General features: G+C 44.7%; 1 protein-coding gene across 5 annotated transcripts in view; it reads left to right on the forward strand.

The window, feature by feature from the left end:
- LOC139276083 (general transcription factor IIE subunit 1-like) overlaps positions 1-24,504 on the forward strand; it is a 109,571-nt gene that overhangs the window by 79,315 nt on the left and 5,752 nt on the right. For all 5 annotated transcript variants that reach the window (XM_070893542.1, XM_070893545.1, XM_070893543.1 and 2 more), the window contains 2 exons: positions 17,677-17,878; positions 22,799-23,031. In XM_070893542.1, the coding sequence (XP_070749643.1) occupies positions 17,677-17,878; positions 22,799-23,031 (435 nt within the window). The remainder of the gene's footprint in view (positions 1-17,676; positions 17,879-22,798; positions 23,032-24,504) is intronic.

Raw genomic sequence — 24,504 nt, forward strand, 5'->3', positions numbered from 1 at the left:
ATCTATCTGTGATTTGAATACATTCAATGAGCTAGCCTCAACTGCTTCCTTGGACAGAGAATTCCACAGATTCACAACCCTCTGGGAGAAGAAATTCCTTCTCAACTCGGTTTTAAATTGGCTCCCCCGTATTTTGAGGCTGTGGAAACAACCTCTCTGCCTCTATCTTGTCTATCCCTTTCATTATTTTAAATGTTTCTATAAGATCACCCCTCATCCTTCTGAACTCCAACGAGTAAATACCCAGTCTACTCAATCAATGATCATAAGGTAATCCCCTCATCTCCGGAATCGTCTCTGTACCCCCTCCAAAGCTAGTATATCCTTCCTTAAGTAAGGTGACCAGAACTGCATGCAATTTTCCAGGTGCGGCTTCACCAATACCCTATACAGCTGCAGCAGGACCTCCCTGCTTTTGTACTCCATCCCTCTCGCAATGAAGGCCAACATTCCATTCGTCTTCCTGATTACCTGCTGCATCTGCAAACTAATTTTGGGATTCATGCACAAGGACCCCCAGGTCCCTCTGCACCGCAGCATGTTGCAATTTCTCCCCATTCAAATAATATTCCCTTTTACTGTTTTTTTTCCAAGGTGGATGACCTCACACTTTCCAACATTGTATTCCATCTGCCAAACCTTAGCCCATTCGCTTAACCGATCTAAATCTCTTTGCAGCCTCTCTGTGTCCTCTACACAACCTGCTTTCCCACTAATCTTTGTGTCATCTGCAAATTTTGTTACACTACACTCTGTCCCTTCTTCCAGGTCATCTATGTATATTGTAAACAGTTGTGGTCCCAGCACCGATCCCTGTGGCACACCACTAACCACCGATTTCCAACCCGAAAAGGACCCATTTATCCCGACTCTGCTTTCTGTTAGCCAGCCAATTCTCTATCCATGCTAATACATTTCCTCTGACTCCGCGTACCTTTATCTTCTGCAGTAACCTTTTGTGTGGCACCTTATCGAATGCCTTTTGGAAATCTAAATACACCACATCCATCAGTACACCTCTATCCACCATGCTCGTTATATCCTCAAAGAATTCCAGTAAATTAGTTAAACACGATTTCCCCTTCATGAATCCATGTTGCGTCTGCTTGATTGCACTATTCCTATCTAGATGTCCCGCTATTTCTTCCTTAATGATAGCTTCAAGCATTTTCCCCACTACAGATGTTAAACTAACCGGCCTATAGTTACCTGCCTTTGTCTACCCCCTTTTTTAAACAGAGGCGTTACATTAGCTGCTTTCCAATCCGCTGGTACCTCCCCAGAGTCCAGAGAATTTTGGTAGATTATAACGAATGCATCTGCTATAACTTCCGCCATCTCTTTTAATACCCTGGGATGCATTTCATCAGGACCAGGAGACTTGTCTACCTTGAGTCCCATTAGCCTGTCCAGCACTATCCCCCTAGTGATAGTGATTATCTCAAGGTCCTCCCTTCCCACATTCCTGTGACCAGCAAGTTTTGGCATGATTTTTGTGTCTTCCACTGTGAAGACCGAAGCAAAATAATTGTTTAAGGTCTCAGCCATTTCCACATTCCCATTATTAAATCACCCTTCTCATCTTCTAAGGGACCAACATTTACTTTAGTCACTCTTTTCCATTTTATATATCTGTAAAAGCTTTTACTATCTGTTTTTATGTTTTGCGCAAGTTTATTTTCGTAATCTATCTTTCCTTTCTTTATTGCTTTCTTAGTCATTCTTTGCTGTCGTTTAAAATGTTTCCAATCTTCTAGTTTCCCACTAACCTTGGCCACCTTATACACATTGTTTTTTAATTTGATATTTTCCTTTATTTCCTTGGTTATCCACGGCTGGTTATCCCTTCTCTTACCGCTCTTCTTTTTCACTGGAATATATTTTTGTTGAGCACTATGAAAGAGCTCCTTAAACCTTTCACCAACCACCTTAAACCTATGCCCCCTCGTAATTGATCCCTCCACCAAGGAAAATAGGCCCTTGCTATCCACTATATCCAGGCCCCTCAAAATTTTATACACCTCAATGAGGTCTCCCTTCAGCCTCCTCTGTTCCAAGGAGAACAAACCCAGCCTATCCAATCTGTCCTCATAGCTGAGATTTTCCATTCCAGGCAGCACCTCGTAAATCTCCTCTGCACCCTCTCCAGTGCAATCATGTCCTTCATATCATACAGCGACCAGAACTGCAAGTAGTATTCCAGCTGTGGCCTCACCAGTGTATTACACAATTTAAGCATAACCTCCCTACTCTTGTATTCTATGCCTCGGCCAATAAAGGCAAACATTTCGTATGCCTTCTTAACCACCTTATCCACCTGGCCTGCTATTTTCAAGGATCTGTGAACAAGCACTCCAAGGTCCCTTTATTCATCTACACTTCTAACTGGCCTGCCGTTTAATGTGTATACCCTTTCTTTATTAGCCCTCTCCAAGTGCATTACCTCACACTTCTCCGAATTACATTCCATTTGCCACTGTTCTGCCCACATGACCAGTAAATTGATATCCTCCTGCAGTCCATGACTTTCCTCTTCAATATCAACCACACAGCCAATTTTAGTGTCATCTGCAAACTTCTTAATCATACTCCCTATATTCAAATCTATATCATTGATGTATACTACAAAAAGCAAGGGACCCAGTCCTGAGCCCTGCTGAACCCCACTGGAAATATCCTTCCAGTCACAAAGACATCCATCAACCATTATCCTTTGCTTCCTACCTCTAAGCCAATTTTGGATACAACTTGCCACTTTGCCCTGGATCCCATGGGCTTTTACCTTCATGACCAGTCTACCATGCGGGACCTTATCAAAAGCTTTGCTAAAGTCCATATACACTACATCGTACGCACTACCTACCCTCAACAACCCTTCTGGTTACCTCCTCGAAAAATTAAATCAGGTTAGTGAAACAGGATCTTCCCTTAACAAATCCGTGCTGACTGTCCCTGATTAATCCTTGCCTTTCTAAATGTAGATTTATCCTGTCCTTCAGGATTTTTTCCAATAATTTTCCCACCACTGAGGTTAGGCTGACAGGCCTATAATTACTCAGCCTATCCCTTTCTCCCTTCTTAAACAAGTGTACCACGTTAGCAGTCCTCCGGCACCATGCCCGACTCCAAAGAGGACTGGAAAATGATGGTCAAGGCTTCTGCTCTTTCTTCTTTTGCTTCACTTAACAGTCTGGGATGCATTTCATTCGGACCTGAGGACTTATCCATTTTCAAAGCTGCTAAACCCCTTAATACGTCCTCTCTCACTATGTTTATTTCATCTAGAATTTCACACTCCTCCTCGATAGCAGTGTCTGCATTGCCCCTTTTGTGAAAACAGATGCAAATCTTCCGCCTCCACACACACATTACCCTACTCTCTCTTTAGTTATCCTCTTACTCTTAATATATTTATAGAACACCTTTGGGTTTTCCTTGATTTTACTTGCCAAGAATTTTACATGTTCTCTCTTAGCATTCCAAATATCCTTTTTAATTTCACCTCTGAACTTTCTATATTCCTCCAGAGATTCTACAGTATTTAGTCGTTGGTATATGACATAAGCTACCCTTTTTGTCTTTATCCTCCCCTGTAAGTCCCTAGACATCCAGGGAGCTCTAGAATTGTTATTCCCACCCTTTTTCTTTAAGGGCACATGTTTGGCCTGAGCCCTCCGGATCTCCTCCTTGAAAGCCTCCCACTGTTCCGACACTGATTTACCTTCAAGTAGCTGTTTCCAGACCACTGTGGCCAAATCACTTCTCAACTTAGCTTTTCTCCAATTTGGGACTTTTATTCCTGGTCTATCCTTGTTATTCCTGGTCTATCCTTGTCCTTATCAATGACTACCTTGAATCTGACTGAATTATGATCACTGGCACCCAAGTGCTCTCCCACTGATGCCCCTTCCACCTGCCCAGCTTAACTCTCTAAAACTAAATCCAGAACCGCCCCCTCCCGTGTTGGGCTTGTTACATACTGACTAAAAAAGTTCTCTTGAATGCATTTTAGGAATTCCGCACCCTCTATACCCTTCGCACTATATTTGTCCCAATCAATATTAGGATAGTTGAAATCCCCTACTATTACTGCCCTATGGTTTTTGCTCCTCTATCTCCCTCCCACTGTTTGGGGGTCTATAATACATGCCCAGCAGTGTGATCGCCGCTTTTTTATTTTTCAGTTCGGCCCATATGGCCTCATTTGATGATCCCTCTAACATATCATCCCTCTTCACACAGTTTCTTTAATCAATACCGCGACCGCGACCGCGCCCCCCCCCCTTTTTAACCCTCTCTCCTGTCTAAAAATCCTGTGACCAGGAATATTGAGCTGCCAAACCTGCCCCTCTTTCAGCCATGTCTCTGTAATGGTTATAATGTCATACTCCCAAGTGTCTACCTTGAATGAGCATGCTTTGCTTAGATTTTACCAAATAGGCATTGCGGTCCTAAAATAGGGATTGGGCTCCTTAAAACTATCTGTTAATCATAGGCCTAACGAATGTTTTAGGCGGATGTCCCAGTCACTCTGAAGTCACCGAATGCCAATTTGCCAACTGTTGCACTTCCGAGGGAGATCGAGTGGGGGTAGGGTTCCCAACCCTCACACTTAGCGGGAGTCGATTAGTCTCCCAAGCACCACTGGTGGCTCGGGAGAAACGGTCCTTGTATGTGCAGTTTTGCGCATGCGTAGTACCCCGGCTGTTGTGGCTTGCAACTAAACCGCGTTGTCTGAGTCCTGCAGGTTTCCCCAATATTCAGAGCGCATTCCTTCATTGCCAGTTGTGAGGATGGCGACATCGGGGCCAACAAGAATCACCTGAAAACTCTGCGATTCCTGAAAGAGCAACTGGGGAGGGGGAGAGAGAGAGAGGGAGAGAAAGAAACACGAACTGGGGAGGGGAGAGAGAGAGAAATTACAAACTGGGCAGGGAGAGAAAAATACAAACTGGAGAAAGAGTGAGAAGTACAAACGGGTGGGAGAGAGAGGAAGCAACACAAAGAGGATGAGAAAGAGTTCATATTAGCCCGTGATGTGCGCTGTTGTATAATGTATTTTGTTCTGGGAGTCGGACAGCATAGGTGCTTTTTCCTGAGGACCGAGCCTCATCTCCCTAAAGTGAATTGAATTAGGTTTAGTTGTGGTTTCATTTCTTACCTTTATAACTTGCTGTGTACTGTAAAAAGTTATAAAATCGGACAAAACTTTGGTTATAAGTTACTTATATTGATGATGTTTTTGTTGAATCAATGGAATTTACTTGGTGTTTCTCATTGCCATCAATACAGTAGAAACATCACAGAAGTAATTTTTATTTAAACATTACTTATCCTTAAATCTTTTCATTCTTTTGTGTTCATTCTTTGATTTATAAATTATGTTGTTCATCTCACTATAAAACAAAAAGTCAAGTATTTTATTCGGGGCTTGCTGATACTTAGACACTCAACTAAGGTAACTGCAAAAACATTTGCAAACTCTGGGCAAATGTCACATGATTGAATGTCATACAGTTAAGCATCACATGAGTAGTGTCACGTGATCACATGCCATGTGATCAAATGTCGCACAATCAAATCTCCAGAAATACATCAACGCTGAGTTGGCAACCCTAAGTGGAGGAGATCGCCCCAATAAATTGATGCCCCATTGGGAATATTGCATCCAAAAAACAAGCACGAAAGGGACCGATTTCTTCCACACCCAAATTCTTCCAAACATCCCAAAATTGCTGATTTGAGATGAATGTGGCAGGTCGAAAGAGTGGCGGGGGCGGGGCGGGGTGGCCACATGGGATATGAATCTCCAAAAGAAGGGGCTCAGTTAAAAGACAGTTTGGAATCTCAACTCTGTGGAATCTCTCCTCAGCCCTAACCAGGAATTGACTTTAAGACTGCTTAAGCACTTTCTGTGCTTTTGCAACAGTAAAAGTGCAGAAGGCAAGAAGAACTTGAAGCTTTTTTCTGGTCATATTCAGGTTCATGATCTTTGCAGTACAGAGCTGGAGGAAGCAATGGCTGGTTGAGTCGGGTTAGGGAGTAGCAGCATGTAACAGTAAGGAAAGAAAAGACCATCTCAACTTTCGGTTCAAATTGGGATGTAAGCGAGGCGGGGAGATGCAATGCGGGCAGAAACTATTAGATGACAGTTCTCATGTTAGTATGCCTGAGATGGGTTGATCTGTGGAGAACCACACAACAGTGCCACCTGCCTAGAAGACATTACATGAGGATGTCCTGTAGTGTTGCACACAATAAGTCGGAGGATAGATTGTTTTACAAGGACAAGTGTTATAATTTAGATTTTCAAAAGGCATTTGATAAGGTGCCACACAAGAGATTGTTGCACAAGATTAGGGCTCATGGGATTGGGGTAATATATTAGCTTGGATTAAGGATTGATTATTGGACAGAAAATTGAACATTTTCAGGTTGGCAGGTTGTAAGTAGTGGTGTGTCCAAGGATAAGTACTTGGGCCTCAGCTATTTACAATCTATATCAATGACTTAGATAAGGGAACTGAGTGTAATGTATCCAAGTTTGCTGGTGATATAAAGCTAGGTGGAAAAGTAAGCTGGGAGCAGGACGCAAAGAGGCTGCAAAGGGCTATACACAGGTTAATTGAGTAGGCAAGAAGGTGGCAGATGGATTATAATGTGGGGAAGTGTGAAATGATCCACTTTAATAGGAAGAATAGAAAAGCAGAATATTTTTTAAAGTGTGAGAAACTAGTAAATGTTGGTATGCAGAGGTATTTAGGTGTCCTTATACACGAATCACAGAAAGTTAACATGCAGGTACAGCAAGTAATTAGGACGTCAAAAATTGTATGTTAGCCTTTATTGCAAAGGGGATTGGAGTATAAGAGTAAAGAAGTCTTGCTGAAATTGTACAGGGCATTGGTGTGACCACACCTGGAGTACTGTGTAGTTTGGTCTCCTTACCTATGAAGAATATACAGGTGCAGAGTCCCGAATCTGAACCCTCGGGACTGAGGACATCCCGGATTCCGCGTTTTTCCGGACTTTGGAACGTCTTTCAGACGTCACGAATCCGGAAACAACCGAGCCCAGGTTCGGGTATTTCTGGGTTACGGAATGTCAGAAGGGGGGGGCGGGGTGTGGGGGTGCTCGCCGAGGAGCTGTTCGGGTCGCCGGCCTCGACGATGAGGTCGTCGGGTAGGGCCCAGACGCCAAGGAGTTGTTTGGGCAGAACCCCGCCGAAGAGGAGCTGGTCGGGTGGCCCCATTGCGGAGGAGGTGGTGTTCGGGCGGGCTGGTGACGAGGCCCCTAGGTAAGGGCAGCGGCGGCGAGGCGAGGCCTAAGGTCGGGCAGCGGCGGCGGTGAGGCGAGGCCCGAGGTTGAGCAGCAGGCGAGGCGAGGCCTAAGGTCGGACAGCGGCGGCGGTGAGGCGAGGCCCGAGGTTGAGCAGCAGGCGAGGGGCGGCGAGGCGAGGCCTGGCCTAAGGTCGGACAGCGGCGGCGGTGAGGCGAGGCCCGAGGTTGAGCAGCGGCCGAGGCGAGGGGCGGCGAGGCGAGGCGAGGCCTAAGGTCGGACAGCGGCGGCGGTGAGGCGAGGCCCGAGGTTGAGCAGCGGCCGAGGCGAGGGGCGGCGAGGCGAGGCCTAAGGTCGGACAGCGGCGGCGGTGAGGCGAGGCCCGAGGTTGAGCAGCGGCCGAGGCGAGGGGCGGCGAGGCGAGGCCTAAGGTCGGACAGCGGCGGCGGTGAGGCGAGGCCCGAGGTTGAGCAGCAGCCGAGGCGAGGGGCGGCGAGGCGAGGCCTAAGGTCGGACAGCGGCGGCGGTGAGGCGAGGCCCGAGGTTGAGCAGCGGTGGCGAGGGGCGGCGAGGCGAGGCCTGGCCTAAGGTCGGACAGCGGCGGTGGTGAGGCGAGGCCCGAGGTTGAGCAGCAGGCGAGGCGAGGCCTAAGGTCGGACAGCGGCGGTGGTGAGGCGAGGCCCGAGGTTGAGCAGCGGTGGCGAGGGGCGGCGAGGCGAGGCCTAAGGTCGGACAGCGGCGGCGGTGAGGCAAGGCCCGAGGTTGAGCAGCAGCCGAGGCGAGGGGCAGCGAGGCGAGGCCTGAGGTCGGACAGCGGCGGCGGTGAGGCGAGGCCCGAGGTTGAGCAGCAGCCGAGGCGAGGGGCAGCGAGGCGAGGCCTGAGGTCGGACAGCGGCGGCGGTGAGGCGAGGCCCGAGGTTGAGCAGCGGTGGCGAGGGGCGGCGAGGCGAGGCCTGGCCTAAGGTCGGACAGCGGCGGTGGTGAGGCGAGGCCCGAGGTTGAGCAGCAGGCGAGGCGAGGCCTAAGGTCGGACAGCGGCGGTGGTGAGGCGAGGCCCGAGGTTGAGCAGCGGTGGCGAGGGGCGGCGAGGCGAGGCCTAAGGTCGGACAGCGGCGGCGGTGAGGCAAGGCCCGAGGTTGAGCAGCAGCCGAGGCGAGGGGCAGCGAGGCGAGGCCTGAGGTCGGACAGCGGCGGCGGTGAGGCGAGGCCCGAGGTTGAGCAGCAGCCGAGGCGAGGGGCAGCGAGGCGAGGCCTGAGGTCGGGCAGCAGCGGGACCTCGGTCGGCAGGGTCGGCGGGTCTGGATTCCGGAACATTTTACGGATTCCGGACAACCCTGCCACCAATCGGTCCGGATTCCGGAACATTCGGATTCCGGAACTCCGGATTTTGGACGCTGCATCTGTACATGACTTAGAAGGGGTGATTCCTGGGATGAGAGGGTTGTCCTATGAGGGGATAGTAAGTAGAATGTGCCTATAATCTGGAGTTTAGAAGAATGAGAGGTGATCTAATTGAAACATGTAAACTTTTTAGAGGGTTTGACGGGGTAGAAACTGAGAGGCTGTTCAGCCTTGCTGAAAAATCTGGAACTAGGGGTCATAGTCCCAGGATAAGGGGTCGGCCATTTAGGACTGAGGTGAGAAATTTCTTCACTCAGTAGATTGTGAATCTTTGGAATTCTCTACCCTAGAGTGCTGTGAATGCTCAGTCATCGAGTATATTCAAGACAGAGATTGATAGATTTTTGGAAGTAAGGAAATCCAGAGATATGGGGATAGGGCGGGAAAGTGAAGTTGATTTAGAAGATCAGCCATGATATTGAATGGCGGAGCAGGCTCAAGGGGCCGTATGGCCTATTCCTGTTCTTATTACATTAAAAGCACAATCTGCTGTTCTGCTAAGATGATAATTTTAAAGCTACAAAATCTAATTGTTATTGAATATACAGAGTTTTTCCAAGTCATTCAGAGTTTTAATTGTTTGGTCAGAAGCAGTTTGCAGATTGGTATGTGCTTGTCAGTTTTAGGCTGAAAGTTAGCTGTGCAGTCAGAAGCACCCATCATTTTAAGATTGTTTTGCAGCTGTGACAAAGTATTACTTGCTTGTGTGCATGTTAACATATCATTTTCATACATTAGGTCGGGAAATTGGACCCATTTGCACTGGCAGTTAAGGCAGGTTTGGAAGAAACATGGCGGTCACCTCACTTCCGCCCGCTTCCAGCGGGTCTCACGGCAGCCACCATTTTGGGCAGGTCAGTAGCGCTGCCGTTGCCTGCACTCGTTGCAGATATGGAGATGAGGCAGATTGTGACGTCACTCAGTGTACAACGCTGATTTGACTCACAATATGCCATTTTGGATGTCGCCGCTCCTTTTAACCTCTCCAAATTACGACCTACGACCATGCGTTCAGCAGCAAGAAGGACCAACACCCCCACACACCACCCCCCACCAGCGCTATTGAAGGGATCATCAACAACTTGCAGCTGACTGGCTCGTTCAGTTCTACTGGCTCTGTCTAAGTTTGTACAACTGTTTGGTGCTTTCTAGTTATTTAAAGTTGCTAAGGTGACAGGGAATGTTGCTACTAGTGGAGAATGCCTTGCTTCCTCTTTAAAAGGTTCTGCTCACACCACTTGCTCCCAGTCATGGGGGCTCTACTTGCAATCCCCCCCGCGCAGGGAGATGGAGCAGACGCAGTGAAGAACAGGACAAGATGCTCACAGAGGGAGGAGGAGAGGTTCAGAGGGCTCTTAGCAGGAGGCCTTGCCCACATAGAGTCTTCCAAGAGCACTTCTCCTACCTGCACTTAAGCCAGGAGCAATGTATTAGGAGGCTCCTCTTCACCAAGGAAGTGGTCATGGAACCTTACCACCTCCTGCAACCAGACCTGCAGCCTCAGAGCAGGGCGCGACAGCACTGCCGGTCATCCTCAAGGTCACTGCGGCCCTCAATTTTTTCTCCACCGGATCCTTCTAGAACAGAAGAAATAGCTAGCATCTCCCAGTTTGTCATTCATTGCTGAATCCGGGAGGTCATAGCGGCTCTGTACTCCAGGAAAAAGGACTTCATTGTCTTCTCTCTAAACAGAGAGAAGCAGGAGGAACTTGCATGTGGCTTTGCCTTTGTGGTTATGGAATATCTCAGGATTGGAATGCGGCGCCCACAAAGCCACGTATGTGCATTCCAATCCTGAGATATTCCATAACCGCAAAGGCTACCACTCAGTTAATATGCAGTTGGTGTGTGACCACGTCCAACGCATCATAATGGTGAATGCCCGCTAGCCTGACAGCAGTCATGATGCTTTCATCCTGCGCCAGTCCGCTGTGCAGTCTGCTGCATGCTCCACAACTTGGCCATCTTGCGTGTACAGCCCTTGCCACCACAGGTTCCAAGACTACCTGAGGAGGAAGAAGGGAGGAGGTAGCCAGTAGATCCCCGTTCCGGACTGGCTGTCTGTGAATGTGTCATCAGTACTGCTACCTGATATTTTTCTCGGGGGGGCTGTGCTGGCCATTCAAAATACCGCGCATGTGCGGTTTTTGCATCAAAAAGCCGGTTGCGTAGGATTCCTGGAGTGCTGCACAACCGCGCAGCTTAAAGGGAACATTGCTCATCAGACTCCGGTTCCAATGAATTAAACCCCAAACCCCTGTTGCTCACCACTTCCCCATCTTACCATCCGTCTGTCACAGAATATCACAGGTTCCTCCTGGGCACAAAGCTGAAATAATAACCACCACAAAACAAACATTCCAAAACCTCATTTATAAATTGATCAAGTCCAAATCAAAACAACGACGTCAACTAATCATCCTTGTGCATTCCCTTAGTGTCTGTCTTTCGTGTTCCTTTTCCTATTCTAGTGCTCCTACAACGTGTTCGCCCAGTGGCTGCAGCATGGCTGGTGGAAAGCTGCTGACTTGCAGTGGGGTAGACTGCAGATGGTCTTGCAGACGACCTCGAGCAGCTCTGGCCTAGAAGGCCCAGCTGTAAACTGGGCATGGGCGGCAGCAGCCTGGGCTGGCTGGATGACAGGCAGCAGCAAGTGCAGTGGCGGAGTGGCAGTGGTGGGAGTACGAATGCTGTCATGCTGAGAGAGGACAGTAGGTTCTTGCTCCATGGAGCCACTGCCATTCTCCAGGGCGGCACCTCAGCAATCCTAGCTATCTGTTGGGGGACAGGTTGCTGGAGTGCTATGAGACCCTGCAAGCCCCTTTCCACACTCGTATACCTAGCCACGATGACACCAGTCCGAGCTTCGACTACAACATTTGAGATGGTAGATCGCTTCCGCCTGGGCTGCAATGGAAGCTGTGACATTGTTTATCATGCGTAACATCATGGCTGCGTCCACAAGGTCATGGAGATGCCCATCATTTACAGCCTGGAAATCATGGGTTCCAAGCTCCGCGGAAAGCCCCGTGCAATGTAGGAGCCTGACCCTCCATGCTCCTTGACACTGACCAGAGCCTTTCTGGCAGGCTTATCATTGCACCAAGCATTTCTCCATCAACATCCTCCCTGTATCTACTCTGTCAAGCCCTGTAAGAATTTTGTATGTTTCAATGAGATCACCTCTCATTCTTCTAAACTCTAGACAATATAGGCCTAGTCTGCTCAATCTCTCCTCATAGGAAAATCTTCCCATCCCAGGAATCAGTCTGGTGAACCTTCGTTGCACTCCCTGTATGGCAAGTATATCCTTCCTTAGGTAAGAAGACCAAAACTGTACACAATACTCCAGGGCCCTATCTAACTATGTAAGGCATCTTTACTCTTATACTCAAATCCTCTTGTAATAAAGGCCAACATACCATTTGCCCTCTTAATTGCTTGCTGTACCTGCATGTTAACTTTCAGTGAAACATAAAAAATAGGAGCAGTAGTAGGCCATTCAGCCCTACAAGTCTGCACCGCCATGCAATATGAGCATGGCTGATCCTCTATCTCAACACCATATTCCTGCTTTTTCCCCATACCCCTTGATGCCTTTTGTTTCTACAAATCTATCTATCTCCCTCTTAAATATATTCAGTGACTTGGCCTCCACAACCTTCTGTGGTAGAGAAATCCATAGGTTCACCACCCTCTGAGTGAAAGATTTTCTCCTCATCTCGGTCCTAAATTTCCTACCCCGCATCCTGAGACTCTGACCCCTTGTTCTAGACTTCCCAGCCAGGGGAAACATCCTCCCCACATCCAGTCTATCCAACCCAATCAGAATTTTATACATTTCAATGAGATACCCTCTCATTCTTCTAAATTCTAGTGAATACAGGCCTTATCGACCCAATCTCTCATACGACAGTCCTGCCATCCCAGGAATCAGTCTCGTGAACCTTTGCAGCACTCCCTCTGTGGCAAGTATATCCTTTCTTAAGTAAGGAGACCAAAACTGCACACAATACTCCAGGTACGGTCTCACCAAGGTTCTATTTATCTGTAGTAATACATCCTTGCTCCTGTACTCAAATCCTCTTGCAATGAAGGCCTTCCTAACTGCTTGTTGCACCTGCATGTTTGTTTCAATGACTGGTGTACAAGGACACCCAGGTCCCTCTGTACATCAACACTTCCCAAGCCACCACTATTTAAATAATACTTTGTCCTTATGCTTTTCCTACCAAAGTGGATAACTTCATATTTATCCACGTTATACTGCATCTGCCATATGTTTGCCCACTCACTCAACCTATCTAAATCGTCTTGCAGCGTCTTTGCATCCTTCTCATAACTCACAATCCCACCTAGTTTTGTGTTGTCAGCAAACTTGGAAATATTACATTTGGTTCCCTCATCCAAATCATTTATATATATTGTGAATAGCTGGGGCCCAAGCACTGATCCCTATGCTCCCCACCCCTACTCTCTGTTTCCTATCAGTTAACCAATTTTCAATCCATGCCAATACATTACCCCCAATCATATGTGCTTTAATTTTGCACACTAATCTCTTATATGGGACTTTATCAAAGGCCTTCTGAAAATTCAAATACACTACACCCACTGGTCTTCCTTATCTATTGTATCAGCTACATCCTCAAAAAACTCCAGTAGGTTTGTCAAACATGATTTTCCTTTCATAAGTCCATGTTGACTTTGTTTAATCCCGTTGATATTATCTAAGTGATCCGTTATCACATCCTTTATAATAGACTAGCATTTTCCCTACTACTGATGTCAGGCTTAACCGGTCTGTAGTTCCCCGTTTTCTCTCTCCTTTTTTAAATAGTGGGGTTACATTTGCCACCCATCAATCTGCAGGAACTGTTCCATAATCTATAGAATTTTGGAAAATGACAACCAATGCATCTACTATTTCCATGGCTACCTCTTTTAGTACTCTGGGATGCAGATCATCAGACCCTGGGGATTTATCGGCCTTCAGTCCCATTAGTTTCTCTAGCACTATTTCCTTACTAATAATAATTTCCTTTAATTCCTCTTGCTCACTAGACCCTTGGTTCCCTAGCATTTCTGGGACGTTATTTGTGTCCTCTTCCATGAAGACAAAACCAAAGTATTTATTTAATTGTTCTGCCATTTCCCTGTTCCCCATTATAAATTCTCCCGTTTCTGTCTGTAAAGGACCTACATTTGTCTTCAATAATCTTTTTCTTTTTACGTACTTGTAGAAACTTTTGCAGTTGGTTTTTAGGTTCCTTGCAAGTTTACCCTCAAAATCTATTTTTCCCTTCTTAATCAATCTTCTTGGTCCTTTTTTGCTGAATTCTAAACTGCTCCCAAGCCTCAGGCTTGCTACTTTTTCTGGCAACTTTGTATAACTCCTCTTTGGATCTTATACAACCCTTAATTTCTTTTGTTGGTCATGGTTGGGCCACTTTTCATTTTGTGTTTTTACGCCAGAAAGGAATGTATAACTGTTGCAATTCATGCATTTGTTCCTTAAATATTAGCCGTTGCCTATCCACCGTCATGCCTTTTAATGAATCTTCCCAATCTATCATAGCCAATTCATTCCTCATACCTTTGTAGTTTCCTTTGTTTAGATTTAGGATCCTAGTTTCGGATTGGACTTCTTCACTTTCCATCTTAATAAAGAATTCAATCATGTTATGGTCATTCTTCCCTAAAGGACCCCGCACAACAAGACTGTTAATTGACCCCTTCTCATTACACAATACCCAATCTCGGATAGCCTGTTCCCTAGCAGGCTCCTCAACCTACTGGTCTAAAAAACCATCTCGTACACACTCCAAGAATTCATCTGCCACAGTATTATTACTAATTTGGTTTCGCCAGTCAATATGTAGATTAAAGTCACCTATGATTACTGTAGTACCCTTGCTACATGCATCTCTAATTTCCTATTTGATGCCATCCTCTACACTACCACTACTGTTTGGAGGCCTATAGACAACTCCCACCAATGTTTTCTGCCCCTGTTAATTCGTCTACCTTATTACAGATGCTTCGTGCATTCAGATACAATGCTTTTAAATTTGTCTTTTTAACATTATTAGACATCTTAACATTATTTTGTACTATAGCCCTATTTGTCACTGTTTTTTCCTATCTGATAGTGCACTCTTTTGTTTGTATGCTCTGTCCCTTCCTGCCATCCTTACCACAATCACTTTCCTGCTTTGCTTCCTTTTCTTTTCTCTTTAGCATTCTAGATTGCTCTCTACTGCGACCGTCTCGTCACCCCACCACCCCCCGCCCTTATTTAGTTTAAAGCCCTGTTTACCTCTCTAGTTATTCGGTTCACTAGAACTCTGGTCCCAGCATAGTTCAGGTGTAGTCCGTCCCCACGGAACAGCTCTCTCTCTTTCCCGAGTATTGGTGCCAGTGCCCCACAAATCAAAACCCACTTCTCCCACACCAACCTCTGAGCCACGCATTCATTGCCCTAATTCTATTGACCCTATGCCAATTTGCTCGTGGCTCAGGTAATAATGCAGAGATTATTACCTTTGTGGTTCTGCTTTTCAATTTAGTCCCTAGCTGTTCAGACTCTCTCAGCAGAACCTCTTTCTTAGTCCTACCTATGTCATTGGTACCCATGTGTACCATGCAACTGGATTCTCCCCCTCCCATTCCAAGTTCTTCTCCAGCCCGGAGGAGATGTCTTTTACCCTGGGCAACACAGCCTTCGGGATGCACGCTCTTGGCTGCAGAGCACCCTATCTATCCCCCTAACTATACTGTCCCCTACTACAACCACCTGCCTCTTTACTCCCCCCACTTGAATGGCTTTCTGCATCACGGTGCCTTGGTCAGTCTGCTCATCCACCCCGCAGTCTGCACACTTGGCCTCAAATCTATTGGACAAGTGCAGGGACTGAGACTCCTGCAATACTACCTCCTGGATCCCCTTACCTGCTTCACTCACAGTCACACTCTCCTGTCCCTGACCACGTGTCAATTCTAAAGTATTTACTGTAGAAGGTGTGGCTGCCTCCTGGAGCAAGAGGTCCAGGTAACTTTCTCCCTCCCCGATGTCTCGCAATGTCTGCAGCTCGGACTCCAGCTCCTCAACTCGGAACCGAAGTTCGTCGAGCCGCAGACACTTGCCTGTCCGTTACCCAATCCTCAGTCCATGCTAATATATTACCCCCAATCCCATGAGTGTGGTGCAATGTGTTTGGGTGATGTGCCGATCATGGTTGAATAGCTGACTGTGTGCAAAATGTGAGATGTGGGTGTGAGTCTTGCAGCAGTGGTAAGTCTGTGAGGGTGAAGTGAAGTTCTGATAGTGAGGTATGAGTGTTGATTGCTGGAGACTATTGGTAGGTGATGGGGGTGTGGTGCATTGAGCAGTGTGAGGCTAGTGATGTAGATGGTGGAATATGGCATTTGATGATGCATTCACTCACCTTGACCATTCGTGTGAGGTCTTTAAATGTTTTGTGGCACTAGATCCAGGTCCTGGGGACAACACTGATTGCATTAACGGCTTCAGCAATCTCCTCCTACAAGCTTTCTGATGATCTGCCTTGAAGGTCTCCTGCCCCACTGCGAGTAGCGAACCTAATGGTGTATTTGAACCCCCAGGGGCAAGGCTTCCAGTGCTGCATCTGAAAATCCTCTCGCCCTTTCCCTTGGTTGTTGGGCCTTGGCTTTCTTCACACTGACAATAAGGTGCTTCTGCAACAGAGCTACTCCTTTTTAAGTAGTGCAGACAGCCTAGGCCAAACTTTATTGGTCAATAGACTGCACACAATATTAATCCCTTGTTCAGCGCTGAGCCGGTAGCAGAGTGTTTAGCGCTGAGCTCAATGCTGCAATCATCATAATCAGCAGGCAGCACGAATTTTGCGTGCTGTCTGCACCACTTTGAACGGATACGGGTATGAGTGGATTCCTGTGGCTTTGCTCACTGGATACTCAGAGGATATTCATCTTAAAAACCGATTCTGTCTTGCATAGTATTATCAGGGCCAGTTGATTTTACAGTGAATTGCATTTTATTCATGGTGTTCTGTGGGTTTTACTGGTATTTTGTGAATTGAATTAAGTGACACTTCCTTTTTCTATTAACAACTGTAAATTGGTATCCTTTGAATGTAATTATATGTACCTTTACCTATCAAGTCAATTTTTATTTATTGTTTACAAGATGATGGCCGGAGGTACCTGCCATTTAGCAGCACTGGGGGAGGATTAGTTGTGGGGTTTTACAGCACTGGAGCAATGAAATGCCTGTTATTTTCAAAGCAATTATGACAAATCATGCCAATCAGATTGCTTCAACAATTTTTCAACATTTTTATCTGAATAAGCCAACTATTAAAAAAATCTAATTAGAAATAATTCACAAAAAATTATTTTAATTTTCCTATTAAATTGCTCGTATTCTCCTGGAAATCTGCCGAATTTGTCCAGAGGCCTATGCTTTGTCAGGTGCATAGTTTTTCTCTTGATACCATCTATCCTGATATTTTGAAATTATTATTCAGAATGTTATGTAAATAATGGAATTATTATGGAATAAAAGGAATCCAGATGCAAACTTAAAAGAGCTGCAAACCAACACAAGCAATAAATTAAGCAAGGTGAAAGAAAAGAGTAAAAGAGAAGGAAAATGCAGTAATTATTTTTGAAGAAAGAACTATCTGTACCATGTTGGTTTAGTAGCCACTCGTATAGCTTCCCTCAACTCTTCCCCTGGCCCCTGCCCAGGCTGCCTTCTTGGTGACATTGCCTCTCCCCATTTACTTATGTATTCAGTTTTTTTTTACATTTTGATCTGTGAGCAATGCCACTGTGATCCACAGTTTTCCATTGATAAACTTTAGCCTAATTATCACAGAGGAAAAAAACAGCTAGTGCAGAAATCTTGGGATAAAGTCTGTGATAATTCATTGACATCATGGCACTCCTACTGTGGGAAATGTAATAGAAAATTCCTTTTTGTCCTTGTAGGAACATTCCGATGCACCTTCTGTCACACTGAGGTGGAAGAGGATGAATCTGCGTTACCAAAGAAAGATGCCAGAACACTGCTGGCAAGATTCAATGAACAGATTGAACCAATCTATGCTCTATTGCGAGAAACTGAAGATGTTAATCTGGCCTATGAAATCCTGGAGCCAGAACCAACAGAAATTCCATCGCTTCGGGCAAGGTTAGCTTGTGATCTAAATTATTTGTTTATATTTTTATCCTACTGAGCAGAAAAGACCTACAAACTTGGCTATGTCATTGGTCTTCTAAGCTTGTGAAAGTTGAACTTTAGGCAAGTTTTTCTCTGCTTCTGAAGGATGTACTTTGGACAGCTTATCGCTTGAATTGGCAACTTACGATAACCAGAATCTCCGGTATAAGCCTAAATCCTACTCATGAAAACCATAACGTCGAAAAGTGAAAAATTGTATTCAGTTCAACTAGTTTCATGTACAAGACTCACTCAGACCATTATCATTATCTTCCTGCTTTGGCACTCCCTTTTGAATAAGTAATGTATTCAGCTCTTATTTGAATGTTTCACTCAAATTCATTGTACTAAGTGGAAGTTGTCTTATTTCCTAAAATCTTTTATTTTTTTATGGGAGCTGGTGACTAGTCACTTTAATTTGGTTACTTCTCTGATAGAGTTATATATACACATTCCATGGCACATAATTATACAAATAGGGTGTCTTTGAGTTCTTTTTCTTCTTTGATGTCATCTATTCTAAATGAAGAAATATTGACATTGTGTGAAATCAAAGTTTTATTGGAAAGTGAGAGGAGAAGCAGTTCGTCCAAGCACTCGACACAGTTAATTTGTATAACCCGGCTATTAATCGTTGGAAGTCTAGTTAGGAGAGCTCAGAAATCATCAACATTTGTTAAACACCACACATGGCCAGTGGCACAGTTTTATATATGTGTGAAGAAGATTAAAGTCCTCGGTTTGAATAAAGTACTATGTCCACAGATAGACTTCCCAAAGGCAAGAATGTATAAAATGATTTGATGTATCAGTTAATTACAATTTTATCTAGCTGCATGTGGGGTTTATATGTTTAACCCTTTCAAAGGGCGCTGAGCACCTCAAGTCTCGCTGCCGAGAGCATGCAGAAATCAAGCACAGGCTGCGGAAAGAGCGTGCGACAAACCAGTCCCACCTACCCCTTCCCTCAGCGACTATCTGTCCCACCTGTGACGGAGACTGTGGTTCTCGTATTGTGCTGTACAGCCACCTAAGAACTCGTTAAGAGTGGAAGCAAGTCTTCCTCGATTCCGAGGGACTGCCTATGATGGGTTCAAACTGTTGTTGTATTTGGGCTGACTTCAACAACTTGTTGGTTGCTGCTCTAAATGACTTTGCAAATAAACCATGCCCATCATGACTAATATCTGTTGCCTTCTAAAGTGACTTGGATGTGCAGTGGAAATCCTACTGCTAATCCAGGGAGAATGAACAGGTGCACCATTCACTCAGAGTGCACTGGCTCTCCTTACTTTGCATTTAAAATCTTACTTCAGTTCATAGGTGGTGCAGATATGCCTATCAGAGTAGGCTTTTGTGCTGGACATGAGAAAAAGTATCTAGAGAAGCTTGAACCATTACAGCACTCAGTTTTATAAGTTAACAAATGTGTATGAAGTAGTTACTTTGCTTGATATTTCTTTTGCTAACAGTCACATTTTATTTCTCCTGGTTGAGTGCAAACAGCATTTAGCCCACTGATTTCCCTCATGTTTAAAAAAAATTGATCATTTTTCTACTAATTTGTTTCCCCCAATCAATGCATTGGCTCCCTTTATAGTTTTTGACTTAAGACTTGGGAAAAAAATCTTGTTTGCTTTCTTTAACCTTTCCAGCATCTACATTTCTCTGTGAGAGAGTGTCTTGTTCTCCAAGTATGATCTCACCAAAGCTTTATGGGAATTCTGTATAATCTTGCATTCTAGGGATCTGCTCATTCATCGTAAAATTCTGTTTGTTTTGTCAACCTGTAAAGCCAAATAATTTCCTGGTATATGATATGATGTGTCTTGATATGTCTTCAGTGTATAACTATATTTTCTAATTTTACCAGTTACTAAATGGCAGCAGTTGGCTTCAAGTTAAAACCATCTCCTTTGGTTTTCTCTCCCCATCTGGCTTATGAGTAAGATCCATAGAAAAACATGCCTGTGATTGCTTTCCTTCTCACGCTTTATCCCCCCCACCACCACCACCACTATGGATTTCATGGAATTTGGGGTGTCATAGGCTTGAGTGAGAGTATAATTTTCCATTATAAAGTTAAGTTTAATTTAATTTCAGTTATACAGACAACTTCTAAATTGTACCAAAGACCGTTTCAAAATGGGTGTTTTGGATTTTCGGAGTGCTCAAACTCTATCTCTGCACAACTCCCAATCACCAATTCTTTCTGTGTCCTTCGCTCTATCGTTCCCCTTGTAGTCTGCTCTGAATGCTTCGAACACACTTTCTCTTTATTAACTTTGTTTCCCTGCTTCTTTAAGTTTCTCCCCCGTACCCTGTTTCTCTCCAGTATGCCTTTCAAGTGTCAGTTGGTAGCACTCTTAACTCTGAGCCATAAGGGTGAAGTTTAAAATTTCACTCCAAGATTTGACATGCAATCTAGAATGACACTTCTTACCCTCTCTAAAGCACCGTGGGAACTTTTCTCCAAAGTTGTTGTTCAGGTAAGTGCTAGATTCCGTGCCCAAGCTCCAATCAACAACCTGGACCTTGGTGACGCCCAATCCAGTCGCCCTCTTCATAGCCGTCGCTCTCCAGCACGCACTGTACCTTGAAGTGGTATGCTTCTTTGAGGCCCCGAACTGCTGATGGTGCAGCAGGAACGGCGAGATTGGGACTCAGGAGCAGCGAGTGATTGTGTAGCAACGTGTTTGGGGTCCAGGAGAGGCGTGAGTTCGGGACCCAGAAGAGGCGAGGGCCCAGGGGGGAGCAGCACAGGCCAGCCCACACTGCAAATATGTGTGTGCACTAGGTCCCTGCAGCAGAGCTGGTCTCCAGTCATCTTGGTTAATATTTGCCACTGGACCAAGACCTAGCTCTGTCAAGCCCGTGTCGTGGCTGGTGTGCAACGGCTACACCACATTAAAAAAATTCACGCCCAGGCATTTTCCACACTTCAGGGTGTAGTTCGGGATCCGGAATATTAGGTCCTTCATTGAAACACCTGTGAACTCATCCCTTTTTGACGTGGAAGCAAGTCATCCTCGATACGGAGACATGGCATCACGGAGACATGGCTCCAGGGTGACCAAGGCTGGGAACTCAACATCCAGGTGCATTCAACATTTAGGAAGGATAGACAGAAAGGAAAAGGAGTTGGGGTGGCGTTGCTGGTTAAAGAGGAAATTAACGCAATAGTAAGGAAGAACATTAGCTTGGATGATGTGGAATCGGTATGGGTGGAGCTATGGAATACCAAAGAGCAGAAAATGCGAGTGGGAGTTGTGTACAGACCACCAAACAGTAGTAGTGAGGTTGAGGACAGCATCAAACAAGAAATTAGGTATGCATGCAATAAAGATGCGTGCACTTATCATGGGCGACTTTAATCTACATATTGATTGGGCTAACTAAACTGGTAGGAGGAGTTCCTGGAGTGTATTAGGGATCGTTTTCTAGACTAATATATCAAGGAACCAACTAGGGGGCTGGCCATCCTAGACTGGGTGATGTGTAATGAGAAAGGACTAATTAGCAATCTTGTTGCGCGAGGCCCCTTGGGGAAGAATGACCATAATATGGTAGAATTCTTTATTAAGATGGAGAGTGACATAGTTAATTCAGAGACTAGGGTCCTGAACTTAAGGAAAGGTAACTTCGATGGTATGAGACGTGAATTTGCTAGAATAGACTGGTGAGTGATACTTAAAGGGTTGACGGTGGATAGGCAATGGCAAACATTTAAAGATCACATGGATGAACTTCAACAATTGTACATCCCCGTCTGGAGTAAAAATAAAGCTGGGAAGGTGGCTCAACCGTGGCTAACAAGGGAAATTAAGGATAGTGTTAAATCCAAGGAAGAGGCATATAAATTGGCCAGAAAAAGCAGCAAACCTGAGGACTGGGATAATTTTGTAATACAGCAGAGGAGAACAAAGGATTTAATTAGGAGGGACTGGACAGGAAGAATGTTCTGCAGGAAGAATGTTCCCGATGTTGAGGAAGTCCGGAACCAGGGGACATAGTCTAAGGATAAGGGGTAAGCGTTTTAGGACTGAGATGAGGAGAAACTTCTTCACTCAGAGAGTTGTTAACCTGTGGAATTCCCTACCGCAGAGAGTTGTTGATGCCAGTTCATTGGATATATTCAAGAGGGAGTTAGATATGGCCCTTACGGCTAAAGGGGTTAAGGGGTATGGAGAGAAAGCAGGAAAAGGGGTACTGAGGTGAATGATCAGCCATGATCTTATTGAATGGTGGTGCAGGCTCGAAGGGCCGAATGGCCTTCTACTGCACCTATTTTCTATGTTTCTATGATACGAGGGACCGCCTATGATAATGATAAGATTCCGTGGAACATCCCAGTCAAAATTAAAAATCAGGATAATAATTTTTCTCCAGATTTCAGCAGATTTTTGGTATATTGGTTGAAAAAGTTGTGTCCATGTTATCAATATTAATTCTCGTATGTGAAGGGTAATTGTACTACACACAGGTTCCTTAAGTTAATCAGAATGCAAGGAAGTCAGAAGCAGCATTACAGTTCAAATCCAGGTAAATTAAATGGAATAAAAGTTTGTATCAGTTCACGATTGAACGCCAAAAAGGTGAAAATGGGTAAAAATCAGAAAACAATCTGATTATCTAAGGATCAGACATGAATTTTTCAGCAGAAATTGTTAAAAACTGAAAATGTGGAGCCCTTTTTGTTAGCTGAATTTCTTCAATGTCATATATGACACAATAATGAATGTGGGCACAAACTATAACACAGCAATAACATTCTATTCAATCCCAGGTTTTCATCCCCAGTTTATGATACTAAACAAAATCCATGATCTTTAATCGTTGTGTTGTTTTGTATTTATAACTGATGGTAATATTTACTGATGTTTTTGACAGTCAACGGGCACTTGGCACTGGCAGTGGAAATATGAATCTTCAAAAAGAATCGTGGGCAAACAAAGGACCTACATATGAGGATCTCTACACTCAAAATGTCATCATCAATATGGAAGAACGTGATATTCAGCATAAAGTTGTATCTGATGGGAAGCCAACTAAAGAGAGACCAATCTGGATGAGGGAGAGCACTGTCCGAGGAGCCTTTACAGACTTGGAGGAAGTCCAGGAAGGTGAGAGATCAGCTTCATTTTCTCTGTTTCTTCTGATTTATTTGTAAATTCATCAAAGTAAGTACCGATTCTGTTGAGGTACAGAATTCTGCTTGTTCATTTTAGCTGTTCTGTGTAAAGTCTCTGTTACCCAATTCTTTTAAATTTCTATGCTGTTTTTTAGTGATGCTGTTGAAAAAGGAATACAAATTATTTGAAGCTATGATTCTTCAGTGGATGAAAAACAGGGATCCAGCTGCTTTGTTTATAATTATAGTCATTAAAAAGATAAGAAAGCATAATGACCTGGAAAATGATGTATGGCATTAATTACACTGTTTAGTTCCCCAATGTCAGCCATGGTCCAATGGTAGCACTATTGCCTCTGAGTCAGAAGGTTGTGAGTTCAAGTCCCACTCTTTGACTTGAGCACATAATCTAGGCTGACACGCCACTGCAGTACTGAGGGAACGCTACACTTTCAGAGGTGCTACCTTTTAAATACCGCGTGAAAATGAGGCCCTGTCTGCTCTCTTCGGTGGGCATAAAAGATCCCATGGCACTATTCTGAACAGCAGGAGAGTTCTCCCAGTGTCCTGGCCAATATTTATCCCTCAACCAACATCACTAAAAGATTATCTGGTCATTATCACCTTGCTGTTTGTGGGTGTGTACTTTGCACTAATTGGCCACCATGTTTCCTACATTACAATGGTGACTACACATTTAAAGTGGTTAGGAACGTCATGAAAAAAAGACTTGCATTTATATAGCACCTTTCACGACCTCGGGATGTCCCAAAGCATTTTACAGCTATTGAAGTACATTTGAAGTGTAGTCACAATTGTAATGTAGAAAACACAGCAGCACAGCAAGCTCCCACAAACAGCAATGTGATAATGATCAGATAAACTGCTTTGGTGATGTTGATTTGAGGGATAAATATTGGCCAGCACACAGGTGATAACTCCCCTGCTCTTCTTCAAAATAGTGCCATGGGATCTTTTACATCTACCTGAGAGAATAGACAGGGTCTCTGGAATGGGATTTGAACCCACAACTTGCTGACCCAAAGGCAAGACTGCTACCAACTGAGCCACGGTTGACACTGAGGTTATGAAAAGCCTTTCTTTCAATCTTTTCATTGTGAAATTATGCTAAACTTTCCTGAAAAAATAATTTGAATACACTACAATAAGTATAATAGCAAATTAGGGAACTCAGACGGTGCAGTCAATGGCTTACCCCTTCTGTATCAATGAACTAATTAAGTACATCAATATTAGCTTGAGTCATAGAATTCTAAATTTCAAATCCTTTCACTATGCTGAAGTTGATCACTTGCACAAAATTGTTAAAGTTATGGACTCGCTCAGCTCCTGTATTCAGTTTTCAGAAACATTCTAAGTCACATGTTTTTTTAATCATTTATTTAGAAGATAATATGAGTAATTTAAGCTACGTAAAAAGTCTCAGATAAAATAAGCAGGGGAA

The sequence above is a fragment of the Pristiophorus japonicus genome, chromosome 11, assembly GCF_044704955.1.
Source record: "Pristiophorus japonicus isolate sPriJap1 chromosome 11, sPriJap1.hap1, whole genome shotgun sequence".
In the NCBI taxonomy this organism is placed as follows: domain Eukaryota; kingdom Metazoa; phylum Chordata; class Chondrichthyes; family Pristiophoridae; genus Pristiophorus; species Pristiophorus japonicus.